Consider the following 17,935-nt stretch of genomic DNA (forward strand, 5'->3'; position numbering starts at 1 on the left):
AGAGTTGGAACCCCATTGCAGGCAGCAAAGCACCAGCAACCATTGTAGTACATTCTGCAATATCACGCCAATTTGTGAATATCTCGTGCAATTTGGATCCCATGGTTTCTCTTTTGTATTTTTGATAGATAATGGACTCAATAATTTAATATCAAAAGGATGTTAAGAGATCACCAGTCACGCGAGCCTCTGAAATTGTGTTTTGTGTGTTGTGTGACTTGAGAGACACGTGCCACGCAAGATGAAAATGAAATGTCGTGGACCCTGAAAACCCATTTAACACGATCAAATGATAATGTCGGTCGACAATGATCAAAACGGCAGCAACACAATCACAGGAAAACCTATGACGAACACCGATCGAAACGTGGATGACCAGCTCAGTGCTCCAACCACTCCCTCCGTCAGGAATTACTTTGTCGCAGAAATGGATGAAAATGAATGTATCTGGTGGGAGAACACTGGATAATAACACGTAGCACATCCAACTAGTATATATACTGGGACTGGGGTCATTTACTTTAGTTTAGCCTCTCATGACAGCATCAAGAGACATCATCCAGTCTAGTATATGTATGTGTCTGGGAGCACTTATTAACATTATATGAACAAGTAAAAAAGAAATTCACATGCTTCCGGTACGATTTCTTATTTCATCCTCAAGAAGAAAAAACTCCTCCCCATGCGCCGGCCGGCGGTCTAGAGTTTGGACGACTGCTCAACCCCGGGATATTCTTTGCGCCATGTCTTGTGGATGTGTGTTACCACGAAACCCCCGGGGTTTTCAGGCTGAGATGACAAAAACCAACCCGTGTTAAGATTTCCAAAATATGAGTGAGCGGGTCAGGTTTTGGCTCAACACAAGTGATACATACCTTTACACTCAGCGCAAGAGTTGTAAAACAGCACACCCACGCATCACCTGAAAATAGAAGCAAAATTTCCATTAATCATAGACCAAGATCAATTTTCGACATCCCCAACCGACTCAGGATATAACTACTGATTGCTCAACAACGAATGCCTCGACCCACGGCTTGTCCTTTTGCAAAGGACTTTGAATCTGTGGCCATTATCATCAACTAGTCATTGATGTTTACATATACTCCTGTAGTTAAGGGATTCGTGTTTCAATCAACTTCTACTATCTAGATTACTTCATACTATAACCAGCAAGCCCATAATATCTGGCCAGGATAGAGCTATACAACAGTCCACACTGTAAATATAGCATTGTACTTTATGTAACTGAAAATGATGCGGTCATTATTTCGCAACAGGGAAAAAAAGGATACGTGTGCAAAGTAATATAAAAACCTATTACCATAGCCCTAAAATTATTACTTGGCATCCATGTCGAGTAAAGGTAAACCATAAATGACACTATCTACAAATGAAACAAGAATTCTGATTGAGCACATACAAACTGGGTAAAAAGATGTTGCAATCTATAAACAAAATGTAATAAATAGCATCTTTTTGTTAAAGTTTGAATTGCTGACACAGTAACTGTATAATGCTTTGCAGAATCATAAGAACTCACCTTCTGCCTCCCACAAGTCGAATCTCACGAGCCAACTGTCAGAAGCAGTCTGCAAGATAACTAGTCTGTCCACCCATGATCGGTACTTTTTCCCTTGTTTGTCACCATAACATGAAGCCAGCTCATCAATGGACGAATGGATCGAAAGTTCGACCCCAGACGGATGAATAATAACTCCATTTGCATCCTAACACCCACAATAAATAAATAATCTGAAACCTTAAGAAAATAGTAACGAAAAATATGGCATTTTCTCGGAATTAGAAAGCTTGAGAAACTGATATGGGAGAGGGAGAAATTTACACAAAAGCCAACCAAACTGTTTAAGTGTATATGGGATGGAAGTGGAAAACCAAATACATACTGTGATGTTTTTGAAGTAGTCTATAACTGAATCAGCCTTTGGAACATCAGCTCTACGCCACTTTTCGTACAGAACATAGAACTTCACAATGGCCGCTGTAGGCTTGAAAGGGTCCTCCTTGACGTAAGGAAACGCATCATCTCTTGGAGTAACATTAGGTCCTAGCTTGAAGTGCCCGATAGCTTGAATAATACCAGCAGCACACCTCTCAGTTGCATGAATTATCTTAGGATTATCCTTCGCATTTTCTGCATGCCACTGGAGTAGTTCCTCTTGGGCATTGCTAACCTAACATTTTAGAACATAGAGTTGCAGCGAATTCACATTCATTAACGCCTGAACTTTTATGGACACATCATGCAAGTTATTGTGCACTGACCATGACACCATGTACACCAGGGATACTGAATAATTCTGCATCATTGCCAGAGTCACCACAAACAAGAGTATTGTTGGGTGTTTTTCCGCATGAACCCAACTTCTTGAGCAAATATGCAAGTGCTTGACCCTTTCCAGCCCCTTGAGCTAATATGTCGAGATCCTGGCCACCGCTGTAGATTATTTTCGCATCTACCTGTTTACAGTAAATATAGTAGTTAACCACACAAATTCCAAAAAAAAAAAACATGTCCCTTAAAGAATATATTACGAGAAACTAACACCTAACAGCATCAGTAAACAACAACAAAAAAAGGTAAGCATGCTGCCTCACCCCACGCTTCTCAAACTTGTCGGAGAGAGACTTGATCACTCCCTGAGCGTTCTTCTTGTCGACCAAAAAGCTGACCTTATGTGGACGCTGTTCTGTGTCTGGCTGCACTCATGCAAGCGAATGACAATAAAGTGTTATTAGTATATAATAAATCAAAACGATCATTATTAATTAGGGGAAGTACTAGCCGTTTAGCGATCAAACATGCCTGGAGCTTGAGCTCAGAGAACTTAGCCGTCTCCTCAAGAACAATATTCTTGTCCCACTTATTGTTGAGATATTCCTCCCAGCCATCATCAGGAACCATGGCCTCACCATACGTTATCTCAGAGCCCACGGACATGATGGTGATGTCTGGAGTGAGCATAGGCTTCTCTTTCCTCAATTCCTTATACAGAGTAGGCGATCTTCCTGTTGAGAAGACGAGAAGGGAATCCTGGCAGTAGACAGACTCCCAAAGGGCCCCGAACCTAAGCAGAGACAGGTTCTCTTCGTCATGATGATCGACCTGAATGTTTGAGACCCAAGGAACTTGGAATCAGTTGGTCGGTCATAGATACAAAAAAAGTAGTTGTAATTGTATCTGGGCAGAATCCAAGCTGCGGGTTTCGGGCAAGCACCATCGTGTGATCGAGATCTGAAACAATCATCAGGCGCGCAGAGCCCTTGACCTTATCCATTTTTAGCAGCCTGCAAAGATGGTTGTCCCTCTGTGAGGAATTAAGATTGGACGGGAAGATCTTGGGTGCATAAAGCATCAAGAAAAGTTGTGTTCGCGCCATTGGCATCATTAACTATGAACCCGGACTTTCACAGGCAGTCAAAGCAGCAAGTAAAAGAGTACGTGGTTCTTAACCCAACTCAGATCATAGAAACAAGTTGTGCAGTTTCAGGAGAACATTCAAAATCGAAATGTCATGCAATCGGTGCTAACGCAGAAGCCTGATTCGATTGTGCTTTGATTCATTTTGGGGTGGAGACGCTGTAATCATCCAATTTCTATTCATTTGTATGAAAAGTAACTCCGGACGGAGGGAGTGGCACATACTGGACAGGAACAAAGAGCAAGAAAATCAAACAGATTGCTGCAAGTGATGAAAGACCCCGCTCTCCTGTCAAGATCGGAATCCTGTGAGTCTCAGTGTCGGTCTGAATCTCAATGTGCTGCCGGTGGAGATCGGGGCGGCAGGCGGGGGGAGGAGTTGGGGCGCGCGGAGGGGAAGGGGGTCCGTACCTTGACGGAGTCCGGTGGCCTGCCGCCGCGCGGTCGATCTGCTCCCCGCCGCCCGCCGGTGACCGCAGAAAGAAAGAAAAGAGGGGAGGGATAGGGTTGGTGCGGTTGGGGGGTGAAATACGGTTCGTGGAGACCGTGATTGGCTCGGAACCACCACCACTCCCCCACTCCACAAAACGCTCTCCATCACCACCCTTCCCCCCCTCCCCTTCTCCTCCTCCTCACCGGGTATCTGGGCCCGGGCAGACCGGCCCGGCCGGGCCGGGCCGGACGGGCCGTCGACGGGTCGTTGTCATCGTTCCTCTATCGGAGCCGGCTAGAGCTTGTCAATGACAGCCGACAAGTCTTCATGTGCGTCCCCAAGGACCAGCGCCTTGGAGCAACGTTCATCTTTGTTGTCGTGTGGCATCGTCGTCTTTCCCACATAACGAGGAAAACCTAACCTCGTCGCCTCAGAAAGACGGCATGCTGATGAAAATTTAAAAAATTCTGAGAACATTTATTTGTTCATATTTTTTATAAGAAAACGCATATTGAAAGATGTTAATGAAACTGAACAATATTTTGCCAATTTAAAAATTGTCCATGAGTGAAAAATATGCCAGTATTTCAAAAAATTGCTCCTGACTTAAGAAATAGTTTGTTTTCATTAATAAAATGTATGTTGATTAAAAAAATGATCGTGCATTTAGAAAAATGCCTGTTAAATAAAAAAATGTTTGTTAATTGAAAATTTTGTTCCACCAATTTCCAAAACTATGTTCGTCCACCAGAAATGTTTGTCGTTTGAACAAAATTGTAAAACAAAATGTTTGCTATATAATTTATTTTTACAAATAGTATAATTTTTTCATGAATCAAAAAAGTATTCTTGATTTTAGACAATGTTGACGAGACTGGAATTCTTTTTGCAAATTTTAAAAATGTCCATGAATGAAAGAATATGATAATAATTCAACTCATGACTTACAAATTAGCTTATTCATTCATAAAATGGTTACTGATTAAAAAACTTATCATGCATTTAGAAAAAAACGTTTGTTAAATAAAAAAATGTTCTTTAATTTAAATAATTGTTCCACCAAATTCCCAAACTATGTTCGTCCACTCTAGATATGTTTGCCAGTTGAACAAAATTGTAAAACAAAATTTTCACTATCTAAATTTATCTTTTACAAACAGTATAAATTGTTCATGAATTAAAAAACTATTCTTGATTTTAGACAATGTTTGAAAAATTGTAACTTCTCCTAATTACCCATGTTTCTTCCTTCATGTTAAAAACATAACCCCTGCGGTTATAGGGTATAATCTCCTCTCATTATTCTATCGTGCCTATTGTTCCAGGTTACTAGCGACCGTCATGACGGTTCCCTGGAACGATACCTCTAACTGTTGCGTCCCTTTTGGAGACGACCTTTCTTAGTGTATATTAGATGATGTCCCGCTTGTTGCTGCGGAAAACTTGTTAAAAAATTATGGATAAATGTTAGAAAACTAATGTTAATGCAAAAAACTTTTATAAAAATGTCTTGCTTAATTATATACCTAAAAAAAATTCATGCATGAGGGTATGTTTTGCATGAAGAGATTAATGAAAAAAGTAACTTACAGCATGCATGACTTGATGATGTGGCATTGTTGCATGGACATGCATGACTTGATGATGTGGCATTGTTGTATGGAGAGGAAAATTGGGTAGTGGGTTCTAGCTATTTAAGAATAGAAGATAACTGTACATCATCATCAATAAAAGTTTGGTTTGATCATTTTGTTCGACGGTCTCGTTCGATTACATATCTCTCTAAACACGTTATCAGCACGCTCAACATCTGACGTAATATTAAAACAAGATCATATGTCATACTTTCTGCTTTCTCCACCAGGGCTTTTAGGAAAGTATATACGGCATATTTATTGTCCTCTGTTTTCTCATATTGAGTTAAAAGAGACAATAGCCATTATATGTTGCATCTTTTTCTCCTTATTTTTCTAATGGGTTTGAAAGAGTTTTAACAACATATCAAACACATATATCCTCACAATTTTTTCCAAAGGGTTTTGGAGAAGACTTTATCAGATACACTAATACATTAATACATTTTTAAGGACACCACTAGGGATCAGACTACTGATCTCTAGCATATTATCAGACCAGTGAACGACCGTAAGATTAAAGCTGTGATTACTGTTAGATTTGATAGAAAGGCCAGCGCTGAGTTGTTTCTTTCCTATTTTAATTGCGTCCTTAACTGCTCCGCTCAGCACGCCTCTTTAGAAATGTTTTTTTGCTTCTGTAACGGCTCTGCATGCTTCTATTCGGCCCGTCTCGGTGCATTAGCCATCTTACGAAAATCAAATAATTCCAACACGTTAAGGTATATTATAGTAGTATTAGATACATGCATATTAATTAGACCCCATCTAAACTAAAGGATCAATGCTTGCATTTTATGCGGCATGCTTTTTGGATTTAAAATGGTCTCCTAATTAATAGCACATTTTCAGTTGAGAAAGGAATACTAGTATGGTTGGCTTTCTCTACAATTCAAAATTTTCTCCTACCAATCTCTACGTGTCGAGGTTACAGTGCACCTTCTAAGATGTCGAATATAACGAGACGGAGAAAGTAGTAAGTATATCCATTAGTTCCTCCACAAATTTCTCTCCTAACCAAGGAGATTAAGGCATGACGTTCTTGTACAGTTCACTTCCTTAGCAAAAAATTGTGCTTCCATTCATCGGATAGTTTTTGTCAATAGTGAATGATTTTGCTTTGGTTTGAACTAAATTTGTGTTCCACATGACGTGACATTTTGTCACGGAAGCAAAATTGATTCAACTGACTAGAATTGCACCTAACTATACGAAGCTGTAATGTCCCAAGTGTAGGACTTTCCCTTTTTGTAACCTTCCATGTGGGGCCACCTTGTCAGAGATCTTGATGATATCATTTTGTGCCATGATTTCATGTGTGTTCCTTAGTGCTTACTTCCCTTGCATGCATGCATAGCATATCATTCCTTGCCATACCTTATGATTGCATGCCATGATCATGTTGCAGTTGATTTTACTAGGAGTAGTGTTGTGGTGTTGAGAGTGCATGTGATCTTGCTAGGGTTAAGTGGTGGTTTTGCACCACCTTGTGATGCATGTGATGTTGGTGGGAGTGATGTAGGAGTGAGTGCTAGTCATTTTAAGCTCTTGCTTTTCAAACTCCTTTTCTCTCCTATTTTTATTCATGTAAAAATTCCTTCTTCCCAAAAAAGATTCTAAAATGTCTGGTGGTTACATAAAAATGTGCTTATGAGGGGGTGCAATTTTTCTGGTTTGTTCTTTGATTTTTAGAGGTGCAAATAAACTCAAAACAGTAGGTTAATTACTGTTTTGCATTTATTTCAAACTTCTCCAAATATTGTTTTCCTATTTTTCCCTATTGGGCCATAATTTCTTATGTCTAGCAGGATTTTCCTTTTAATTTTTAACCCAGTAGCTATTTTGGGTAATATTTTTTTCTTTCCTTCCCTGGGTGCATTTGTTTCTCTGTTCACCTAATTGGATAACCTCCTGTGTATTTAATTCTTTCCCTGGCCCATTAAGTCTTCTCCCGTGCTGGCCCAGTAGGACTCCACCCCTGGCGATAGAGCCCACTGGCGAGCGTTTTCTTCTTCCTCCCGACGTCACTCCTGTACGACCTACGCTCCACCTCTCGATCGCCTCTCCCTTAATCCAGCGGCTCGAGCTCGCCTCCCGAGACGATAAAAGGAGCCCGGGGCCTCCTCCTCTGCCCTAGGGTTCCCTCTCCGTTCCCCGAGCGCCGCCAGTTTCCTCCTGTCCTCGTTCTTCCCTGGTAGCTCCTGTGAGGTAGCAGAGAGAGAGAGAGTGCAGCGCCTCCTCCGTCAACCCGCCGTTCCGTCGTCTCCGGCACCGGCCGCCATGTCCGGGGCCTCGGGGCGGCTCCCCGCGTCCCATTCCCGGCGTTAGGACCCCGAGGAGCGACCCCCCCGTCGAGCTCGTCCTCGTCAACGGGGCGAACCGGGAGTCTCCTTCCCTGCTTCGGTCTACGTCGGAGGAGCTTCTTCGGCGTCCTCCTCCCCGTTCGGCGCCCCATCTTCTCCCAAGGTGAGGCCGCGTCCTCCCCCGTCCTTCCTCCGCCGCGGATCGGCTCGGTCCCGTCGGGCGCGTGCTTCCTCTGTTCGTTAGCACCGGCATGTTAGAGGAGCAGTTGTAGCGGCTGTTTTGTGCCGAGCTCGTGCGTGCGTTGTCGAGAGGAGAGGCGAGGCGTAGTGGTGTAGTAGCCTGTTGGTAGCAGTTCGACGGTAGCCTAGCAGGCGCTAGCAGTAGCAGCAGCACCTAGCCGGTGCAACTTAGCAGCTGCAGCGGCAGGGAACGCCGGTGCCGTTCCGGGCAGCCAAAGGAGGGACCTTTTCCCGTGCTCAGGGCGGGAATGGAGCCCCTGAGAGTCCCGCGGGCCCCGCCGATAGTTTCCCCTGCCGGTGGTGGCCGGGAGTGGCGCCGCCAGCGCCCTCGGGTCCGGCCGCCGGCGGAGTGCTTCTCGTGAGTGGAGTGGTTTTCTATTTTACCTTCTTGTCTTAACCAGTCGTCGATCCATAGCCCGATGGCAGTGTTGTGCTGGCTTATACTAGCGCTTGTAGGAGGGCGTGGGTTCGAGTCCCCCCCTCGGCGCCGTTTTATTCTTTCGTATTGATTTATTCCTGCAGGTAGCTTACTTTGCCACTTTCCCTTCTCCTGTTAACATCAGTAGCAGCAGCGCAGTGGTGTGTGGTGGTGTTGTTGCACTAAGGGGACTGGGGTTCGAAACCCAGTGAGCCCAGTTTTCTTTTTCTTTATTTTTTTTCTGTTTACAGTCATTTTTTCCCCCTTGCTATGTGAGCAACCCCTTGTCCAGCTCAGAGTATATTTTGCCCTATGTGGTTCTTTCTTCCATGTTAATTGTAGGAGGTGTAGGAGTAGATTGTGATGATATTAGTGGTGAATCTATGCCTATGTATTCCTTCCTTCCATGTTACTTGTTGGGGAAGTAGGAGAAGAATTGTGATGGTAGTAGTGGTGTGGGCCTAGGCGTTCGTAAATGGTGCTTGAGGTGTGATGTGTGTGCAAGTGTGTGTATATTGGTGCTCTCACTTGGGTGCCTTGCTAGCCTAGTGCATGTGGGTGCTAGTGGCCCTCATGAGGGTGGCCTTGTGCAAGTGTGTGAATGTAGGGGTGCCCTCCCCACCACATATAATTGTGTGAGCGAGCTAATTCTAGTGCTTATTGCCATCATAGCATGTGTAGGTGTGGATTCCTAGTTTAGCTAGGGTAGGTTGTTGTGAGGGTTGCACCTTGAGTAAGACATGATTCCTAGGAAGATCCTAGTAATGCATGTGAGAGTGTGTACCATCACATGCCCATATGTGGGGGGTGCATACTCTCTTGATAGCCTAGGGTTCCATTGTGATGTGCTTGATCTAGTAGTATTGTGATATGGGTGTTGGTGTTGTTGATGTGCATGACACAAACATGGGGTTCAAACCCCCATGTCACTTTTTCATTGTGCACATAAGATTCACCTATGCATTTGTCATCTTAGAAGCATACCTTGTGGAATTGCATTTTCATTTTGTTGAAAGTTTGGGCTTTGTTTCCATGGTTTAGAGGGAGCCCAAGGGCATGAATTTTTGTGTGTTGGTGGTAGGGGTTTGTGCTCAACACCATAGTGGTGTCAATCACCTCTTGGTGACATGTGTGTGCAAACTATGCCTAGACAAAGTGGGCATGTGGCTGGAAAATTCCAGATTTTTGAACTCTGAAAATTTCACTAAGTCTGGAATGCTGAAAACATTTTCTTCCCCTGTAGATAAGGTTGTGCTGGTCATTATGTTGAGAACTGGACTTAGTTCAGTGCTAGTTTTTTGAACCTGGTATGTTTGTGAAGCTTCCTGTCAATTTTCAAGTCATTTGGAGTCCAGTAGCTTGTGTTTTGATTGCTGTCAAAAAGCTTCAGAACAGAACCTCAGGTGCAGGAATTTTCTCTAAGTCCTTGAGAACTGATGGTTTTGGGAAAGTTTGTGGCCTTGTATCTTCTAGATTTTAATTCCTTTTGCTGTGATTCTTGCTGGAAATTGTAGTGTTCTTGGTTGGCAACAGCCACATATATTATTTGTCTTATTTGAAGACCTGTAGCTATGTGGCATGTGGCTCACAAACAGCTAAGATGCAGAAACTGGCAGATTGCGTAGTTTTGCCATTTTGTTCAAAGTTTGTGTTTAATTGTTGTTGGGGTGTTCTACCTTGCTCCATTTCATTCATGTTGGGTTAATATATGTCTTGGCAACCTGGGAACACCAGATTTGTGCCAATTGTGTGTGTGGTGATGAATCTTTCACGTAGAGCTTCATATCGTGTTTCGTTGATTCCCGTTGATCCGTAGCTCCGTTTGCAAAGTTCTTTACATGGTTTTGCACCGTCTTTACGAGATGCATTTGTTCATATCATTCCCATGCATGTCCAAATAGTTTAGTGCAAATTTCTGTCCAGGAACTTGTTGTAGTTTATCTTGCTTGTGCTAGTGTTAGAAATAGTGGTGCATGCTCAACTTTCATCTCATGCATCATGTGATTGTTGCATTTTGTGGTTCTGCTGTGCATTGGCTGTTATTCTTGTGTTGGGTAGCACCGGGAGCGGAGACCGATTACGTGGAGTCAGGAGAGTACGTGCAGGACGATCCAGAACCATTCCAAGCTGAGGATATCACAGGCAAGATGACATGACCTTGATCCCATCTCTAGACTTGTTATGTTAGTTTCGATTCCATGTCAATTTGCTCGCTGCCTACCACTGAAAATATATTGCCTCTTCATGTGCCATGAGCCTAAACACCTTACTCTTTCCTAGCAAACTTGCATGGCTAGGTAGGCTTGCTCAGCTACTAATGTTAGCGTTGATAGCTGCAGGTGCCTTAACTCATGTGATGACATGAGCTTGATATCATTATATTCATTCCTGTTATTTAATTAATGTATCTATATATTTGGTAAATGACGGGAGGCCTAGCCTTTTGCCGGGTGTCTTGTTCCGTTATTGCCGCCTTAGTTACCGGTTACCGGTGTTTGATTCCATAATGATCGCTCCTAACACGTTCGGAGTTGTTATGGGGACCCCCTTGATAAATCGCGTAGTGTTAAGGCTTGTCCGACAGGACCCAACTTTGGTATTAATCTGCTAATCAGTTAATAATAAACTGCATAGGGAATAGCTACCCCGAGGAACTTAATCAACAACCCGGGCCAGTGCTCCTCATGAGTGTTGGTCCAAACCAGAGCAGCTTATTACGCTCCCCGGGGCAACTCAGAGTTTTGGCGTGGTAACCATCGCTCATCCGGCGTGTCCTGAGACTGAGATACGCGGCTCTTATCGGGGTCGTCGACACGTCGGGAGGTCCTGCTAGCCTTGTCTTACCTTAGCGGTATATCTTGCGTATAGGAATCCCGGTGAAGCTTTGGTTTCACCCAGAGTTGAGGTTTTCCTCTAAGGAATCCGACGAGATCACGAGATTCGTGATAGAGGATGCCTTTGCGGCCTGTGTTCGTTTGTGATGGACTAGTTGGAGCACCCCTGCAGGGTTTAATCTTTCGGAAAGCCGTGCCCGCGGTTATGTGGCTACTTGGAATATTTTGCTAACATCCGGTATTAGAAAACTTAAACATAAACTAATAAAATATGCCAACTGTGTGTGTAACCGTGACTGTCCCTTCGAAGTCCTCTCTTCGATCGGGAACACGGTGGGGTTATGAATGCCGTAGGTAGGTCTTCAGGATCACTTTCTGATCAAGTATTCTCGATCGTTAGCGTAAACCACTTTTACTTCCTTCTCGCGTAAGTTAGCCACTTATTCAATCAGAGGATGCAGCAGCCTGAAACACTTCTTACCTTCCTTACCCATCAACATGACTAGTTCTGGCACCAAGGTCTTAGATTGCTGAGTCCCCGTGGCTCACGGATTCCTCCGAAACTTCCAGCAGGTACAGGTACCCCAGAGACCGATGATCCCGATGGCACCCAGCTGGCGTGGCAGTACGACGAGGAGACAGACCGCCTTTACGTGAACTATCCAGAGGACTGAGCCGTGGTCGTGATCGTGGGCCTGCAGCGGGTAGCATAGCATTTCCCTTGTTTTGTAGTCCGTACCGGAACTACCTTGTTTGTATCTGCGTTGTACTCTGTATTATTAATAAGAAGACAGTTGAATCCCAGATTGTCTACTATATTTATTATTATGTGCTATGTTTACTTGCTTGCAAAACACTTAGATGCGCTTCTTTCCTATTCGGGGGCCTCAACCACCAGATCGGAAAGGACCGCATCTTGGTCGTTACAGAAGCTCACCATTTTTTTGTTTCCATCAAGTATAAAATTGCTTCCAATGAAATATTAATTTGCTTCCATCTAAGAAGAAAAATTTGTTCTTTCAAAAGGAGTGTATTCTTTTGTTTTCATCGACTAGAGAGTCACTTCCAACCAAATACGTAGTAATCTGCGTCCATCTAAAGAGAAAAATAGTTGCACTATCGCAAAAATACATGCTTCAAACGAACTAGCCGTTTGCTTCCATGTGCATAATTTTTGCTCCATAGTTTCGTAGACAAACAATTTAAATGGAATACATGCTAAAACAAGCTGATATTTGCTCTTAGTAGCTTTCTACTTGTTGTTGTACGGGATGTGACAAACCACCATCAAGTCGATGCCTTTGGCGTGGCTTCATGGGCAAAGTGCAAATTATCTTCGCGCGGGAGTGTGCAACACTCGTCTATGTGGTGCTTCAAACTGTAGTAAGTTTTGCCTCCAGTGAGGTGGTTCTTCTGACGATATCCAAATTACATGTCAATTGCTTGAAGCAAAACATCAATTCCATGGAAGCAACAAAAGGTTTCATTGGAAACATATAAGCAAGGAATATTTGGTGAACTAGTTGGAAGAACAATTGTATCGCCGAAGCACATAGTTTCACATATCGAAGCAATAAAAAAGTGGATGAAAGCAAACAACTACATATAGGAGTACTAGCAAAAGGCTTGAAAATCTTATCGTCTTAATTTTTTCTATCATGAAACATAGTGGTACAAACGGCGTGGAAGATAGCGCCGGACAAGATATATGGAATGGAAAAATGTGCAAACAGACTGGAATTCTAGAATATATAAAAAAGGATAGGTACAAATATTTAAGGGGGCATTGCAATAAAGGGAAATTACAGATGCCATGATAAATATCATGGAGCATGTTTGTTTAAAAATAAATAAAAATCTCCACACACCGGAAACAAATGTATTAAATCAAGATGGCATGATGTAATTCTATCTGTACATGAGAAGCATGAAAAAAACATAGGTAGCATGGATGCTAAGCAATGATCTTTGTTGGTGATTTGGAAGCACGGATCTTCCGAAGCAATGTATCTCAAACTAGAATTAAATGGCTCGAAGCCTATGTACACATGAGAAGCTAAGCATGGTAAAGATTCAATATTCCATCCGCAAATATGTAGCATGGAAAGAAGCATATTAACATAGGTAGCATATATTGGTATTTTATCGAAAAGTTGAGCAAATAAAAGTTTGAAAATATTCTAGAAAGCCCAATACAATTCAGTGGGTAGACTATACTGGTATTTTTTAAAATTTCATTCTAAAAAGGCGTTTTCATCGAAAACCGTTAATGCTGGCTCCTTTGGAGTTGCTGAATTGCGCTATATTGTGCTTATTTTTAATCTTGTCATAATAAATTAATTAGCAACACAAACACCAAAATTGATAGAATCCGTTTGAACAAACATGAATATCATAATCCACCCCAGGGCAAAACTCATCTGGTTAACTTTTCAGTTTCTATGGTGGCTTGGCCACATATATCGCCTACTATGACTATAAGGAGAAGCTTAGCCTACGAACATCAACCGGGAAGCATGTCTCAATTGCGAACGTCGAAGATGTCAAATTTTGTTGGCAATCATGGAAATTCCGTCCGATTCAATTTTGTTGGCAAGTATGGTATCATCTTGTGTTCCCAGTGAAGATCAACACAAGAACAATGTTTAACCTGATCACCTGGACGCAGAATATCTAGCTAGCAAGCAACTCGGAAAATTATAAGAAAAGGGAAGGGAAAAGCACTTTGCATGCGATAATACCCCCGCAAAATGCTCCCTTCCACACATGCGCGCGACTGCTCCCCCGGCCGGTTCCCCAAAAATTCATGGTCAAATCAATCAAACCACAGTCAATTAACCTTCTTCCTGCTAGCTCTTCGTCGTCGATCGATCGGTTGTCGATTCCAAAAATAAAATAAAGTAGTTAGTTGGTACGTACGATCGAGGATCTTGGCTGCGTGTGGGTGTAATCGATCCAAGAGGAATTGAAGAAGAGGATCCATCCATCTTGATTGGATTGGATTGGATTGGATTGGATTGAAGAGCAGGAGGAGGAGGAGGAGGAGGAGGAGCGGCGGCCATGGATTGCTCGATGACGAGCAGCGTGCTGTCGGCCAACTACAACACGGTGCTGTTCGAGTTCGGCGTGACGCTGGTGACGAGCAAGATCTTGTACGCCCTCCTCCGCAACGTCTACCAGCCCCGCGTCTTCTCCGACCTCCTCGTACGCATGCATTCAATCCCTTCTCCTTCCTCTTGTCTTGTCTTGAATTAATTGGCAATGGCGGCGACGGATCCATTCATTCATGTCCTTGTGGTATCGTATCGTCAATTAATGGCGATGATGGCAGCTGGGCATCATCCTGGCGCAGTTCCGCATCCTCTCCATCACCAACGCCATCAACCTGGTGTTCGGCAAGATCGGCGGCTTCATCTTCGCGCCCTACCTCTTCGCGCTCGGCGTCGAGATGGACCCCTTCACGCTCCTCGAGGCCCCCACCGCCGACACCGTCGTCGCCTACGCCGGCATCCTCTCCACCTGCGTCCTCGTCACGCTCTGCCACGCCGCCATCCTCTCCACCTCCCCCACCCACACCGGCATCGTCCACGAGCACTCCCTCCGCGCCTTCCTCGGCCTCGCCGCCGCGCTCGCCAACACCGCCTCCCCCGTCCTCACCCGCCTCGCCACCGACCTCAAGATCGCCAAGACCAACGTCGGCCGCCTCGCCGTCGGCGCCGGCCTCACCTCCGACATGCTCACCACCCTCCTCATCGCGCTCGGCAGCATGATCTGGCGCGACAGCGACGCCAACGCCGACGCGCCCTTCGCGCAGCCCGCGCTCACCGCCTCCGTCCTCGCGCTCGTCGTCATGTCCGCCTTCGTCTCCCGGGCCATGGCCGACTGGGTGGACGGCCGCAACCCCGAGGGCCGACGCATGCGCGGCTTCGACCTTTCCCTCGTCGCCCTCGTCGCCGCCACGCTCTGCTGGTTCATCTCCGTGCTCCGCCTCGACATCAACATGGCCGCCTTCCTCGTCGGCCTCGCCTTCCCCACCGACGGCCGCGTCTCGCGCCTGCTCGTCAGCAAGATCAACTTCGTGCTCTCCTCCTTCGTCCTGCCGCTCTACGTCGCCCACGTCTGCCTCTCGCTCCGGCAGACCACCGACGACATCGAGGTCACGGGCCTCACGCCCAACGAGGGCCTCCGCGCCTACGTCATGCAGCTGCCCTTCCCCTGGTGGAAGGTCTTCTTGGCCACCGCCATGGGAACACTCGGCAAGCTCATCGGCTGCACCGGTGTCGGCCTGCTCCGAGGCCTCGGCTGGCTCGAGGCGCTCGCGCTCGGCATGCTGCTCAACGTCAAGGGCTACTTCCACATCTACTGCGCGCTCGCCGCCTTCGAGGCCGGCATCATCACCGACAAGTCATTCATGGCGATCATCTTCGTGGTGGCGCTCAACGTGGCCGTCACGCCCATGGTGGGGATGGGGATCGCGTCCTGGGCACGCCGGAGCGTGCAGTGGCGCCTCATGGGACTCCAGCACCATGACCCCTCCACCGAATTGCGCCTCGTTGCCGGCCTCCGCGGCCCGCAGGAAGTGCCGACGCTCGCGTTCCTCATGGAGTCGCTCCGGTGGGGCGCCGGCAACGGCGAGATCGCGTGCTATGCAGTCGACATGGTGCAGCTGACGGACCAGACGGCGTCATCGATCGTGAAGAGCGGCGGGTTGGACGGCGTCACGGTAGTGGACGAGGAGGTGTCGGAGATGCGCAAGCTGGTCGGCGAGGCGCTAGACGCGTACCAGGCGGAGTGCGGCGGCGAGGGTGGCAAGGTGAAGGTGCGTCGACTGCTGGCCTTGTCATCGTTCCCGGACATGCACAGCGACATGTGCATCTGCGCCGAGGACGCCATGGCGGCGTTGATCCTGCTGCCGTTCCACAAGACGCAGTGCCTGGACGGCACCATGGACGGCGGTCACTTCGGGTTCCGGTTGGTGAACCAGAAGGTGCTGCAGCTGGCGCCGTGCTCGGTGGGGATCATAGTGGACCGCGGCCTCGGCAAGCAGCAGCGTCCAGACCAGAGCACGGCACAAGCGTCGGTGGTGGTGGTGTTCATCGGCGGCGCGGACGACCGGGAGGCACTGACGCTGGCGTCCTTCATGTGCAAGCAGCAGGCTTCGGTGCGGCTGACGGCGCTGCGGGTGGTGCAGAACGCGACGGCGCAGGCGCGTGCCAAGGCACGGACGAGCCTCTTCGAGTCCAAGAGCAAGCGGCACATGCCGCTGGCAGCGGCGACGACGGGGCAGGAGGAGCTGCAGGCGCAGGCGGACGACAAGTTCTTCGCGGAGTTCTACCGGAAGCACGTCGCCGGCAACAAGTCGGTGGGGTACCTGGAGAAGCACGTGGCTGACGGGGCGGAGCTGGTGGCGGTGCTGCGGGGAATGCAGGGGGACTACCGGCTGTTCGTGGTGGGAAGGGGAAGGGACCGCAACTCGGTGCTCACCGAGGGGCTGGAGGAGTGGGCAGAGTGCCTCGAGCTCGGACCCGTCGGCGACATCATCGCCTCGTCGGACTTCTCGACGACGGCATCCGTGCTCATCGTGCAGCAGTACGACGCCAAGAAGCACTACAAGGTCATCGATGAGGAGTTCATGCCCTTGTAATGCAATCCAATTCCCTTGTTTTGTTATTCCCATGTACGTAGCCACTATTTCTGTAACAATTTGTATGAAACAGGTGTTCCGGATGTATTGTTGTACAGTAAAACCGTTGTTGTATAGTAAGAGTACATTTTACTGTGGAATGGGTAGGTTTTACTCATCAAAAGAACCATAAAAGAATGCTTTCCCTTACTCCTTTGTTAATTAGAGAAAACCGAGTGAGAACTGAGGGAGTCCCGAACTAAGGCCGTGTTTAGAACCATCCAGATTATATAATCCATTTTTTATAATATATTGTGTCTCCAAACATGACAACTTATGATGTAGATTATAAAAACTAGATGGATAGATTATTAAAAACTCATAATCTATTCTATACGAGCTAAAATCAGATTATGGATTGCTAATGACCCATTACCCTTGTAAAGTTAAAGATAATTACACTCCTACCACCGCCGCCCTCCTTTAAAAAAAACAATGGGCAGGCATGTCATTATGAAATGTAAAACCTGGATTACAGTTTATATAATCTGCCTCCAAACATGTCCACCTAGATTATTTTTATAAACCAGATTATATATCTATCTTCATAATCCAGATTATCATAATCTATTATGGTTCCAAACAGGGCCTAAGGAAGCCCAAAATTAACGAGGTTGAAATGTTGATCAAAATCGAAATGAAAAAAATGTTATAAATAGGTTGAATTGTTATGCTCGGCCCATATAAAACACCAAACTGGACCGGGTTGATTATTATAAATGACCAATTTAATTGGTTGCAATTTTGTCACATCAGGTTGCCATGTTGGATCCGACATGGCCTAGTAAGGCCGCTAGTGACCAAAACAATTGGTCGTAGGACCAACGATCTTTCATTTTGGTCGTTAACTTTCATTGAAGACGGCCCACTTTTGACCAACTGTTTTTGGTCACAAAAAGGTTGCAAATGAAAACAATGACCTTTCAGCGACCAATATGTAGGGTCGTA

General features: G+C 45.8%; 2 protein-coding genes across 2 annotated transcripts; one reads left to right on the forward strand and one right to left on the reverse strand.

Moving 5' to 3' along the window:
• Positions 1-469: 469 nt before the first annotated feature.
• LOC123395802 (probable sucrose-phosphatase 1) lies at positions 470-4,034 on the reverse strand. The gene is made up of 9 exons (XM_045090835.1): positions 3,854-4,034; positions 3,240-3,309; positions 2,828-3,127; positions 2,620-2,721; positions 2,287-2,481; positions 1,908-2,195; positions 1,544-1,730; positions 876-922; positions 470-789 (listed from the first exon to the last, which is right to left on the reverse strand). Exons 2-9 carry the CDS (start codon positions 3,297-3,299, stop codon positions 700-702), a joined length of 1,269 nt encoding a protein of 422 aa, XP_044946770.1. The 5' UTR covers positions 3,300-3,309; positions 3,854-4,034; the 3' UTR covers positions 470-699.
• A 9,999-nt stretch (positions 4,035-14,033) lies between these two features.
• LOC123398735 (cation/H(+) antiporter 28) lies at positions 14,034-17,086 on the forward strand. Its single transcript, XM_045093189.1, has 2 exons — positions 14,034-14,508; positions 14,636-17,086. The coding sequence occupies exons 1-2, from the start codon at positions 14,365-14,367 to the stop codon at positions 16,946-16,948; spliced, it is 2,457 nt and encodes an 818-aa protein (XP_044949124.1). The 5' UTR covers positions 14,034-14,364; the 3' UTR covers positions 16,949-17,086.
• Positions 17,087-17,935: the final 849 nt, after the last annotated feature.

Source organism: Hordeum vulgare, chromosome 5H (assembly GCF_904849725.1).
Source record: "Hordeum vulgare subsp. vulgare chromosome 5H, MorexV3_pseudomolecules_assembly, whole genome shotgun sequence".
NCBI classification, from domain to species: domain Eukaryota; kingdom Viridiplantae; phylum Streptophyta; class Magnoliopsida; order Poales; family Poaceae; genus Hordeum; species Hordeum vulgare.

Excerpts from the sequence above, each read along its gene's own strand:
- LOC123395802 (XM_045090835.1), bottom strand. The coding sequence starts at position 3,299 with ATGGATAAGGTCAAGGGCTCTGCGCGCCTGATGATTGTTTCAGATCTC. Across the intron at positions 3,128-3,239 it reads CAGATCTCGATCACACGATG|GTCGATCATCATGACGAAGA; the intron begins GTGCTTGCCCGA and ends TCAAACATTCAG. Across the intron at positions 923-1,543 it reads CGACTTGTGGGAGGCAGAAG|GTGATGCGTGGGTGTGCTGT; the intron begins GTGAGTTCTTAT and ends TTCTATTTTCAG.
- LOC123398735 (XM_045093189.1), top strand. The coding sequence starts at position 14,365 with ATGGATTGCTCGATGACGAGCAGCGTGCTGTCGGCCAACTACAACACG. Across the intron at positions 14,509-14,635 it reads GCGTCTTCTCCGACCTCCTC|CTGGGCATCATCCTGGCGCA; the intron begins GTACGCATGCAT and ends CGATGATGGCAG.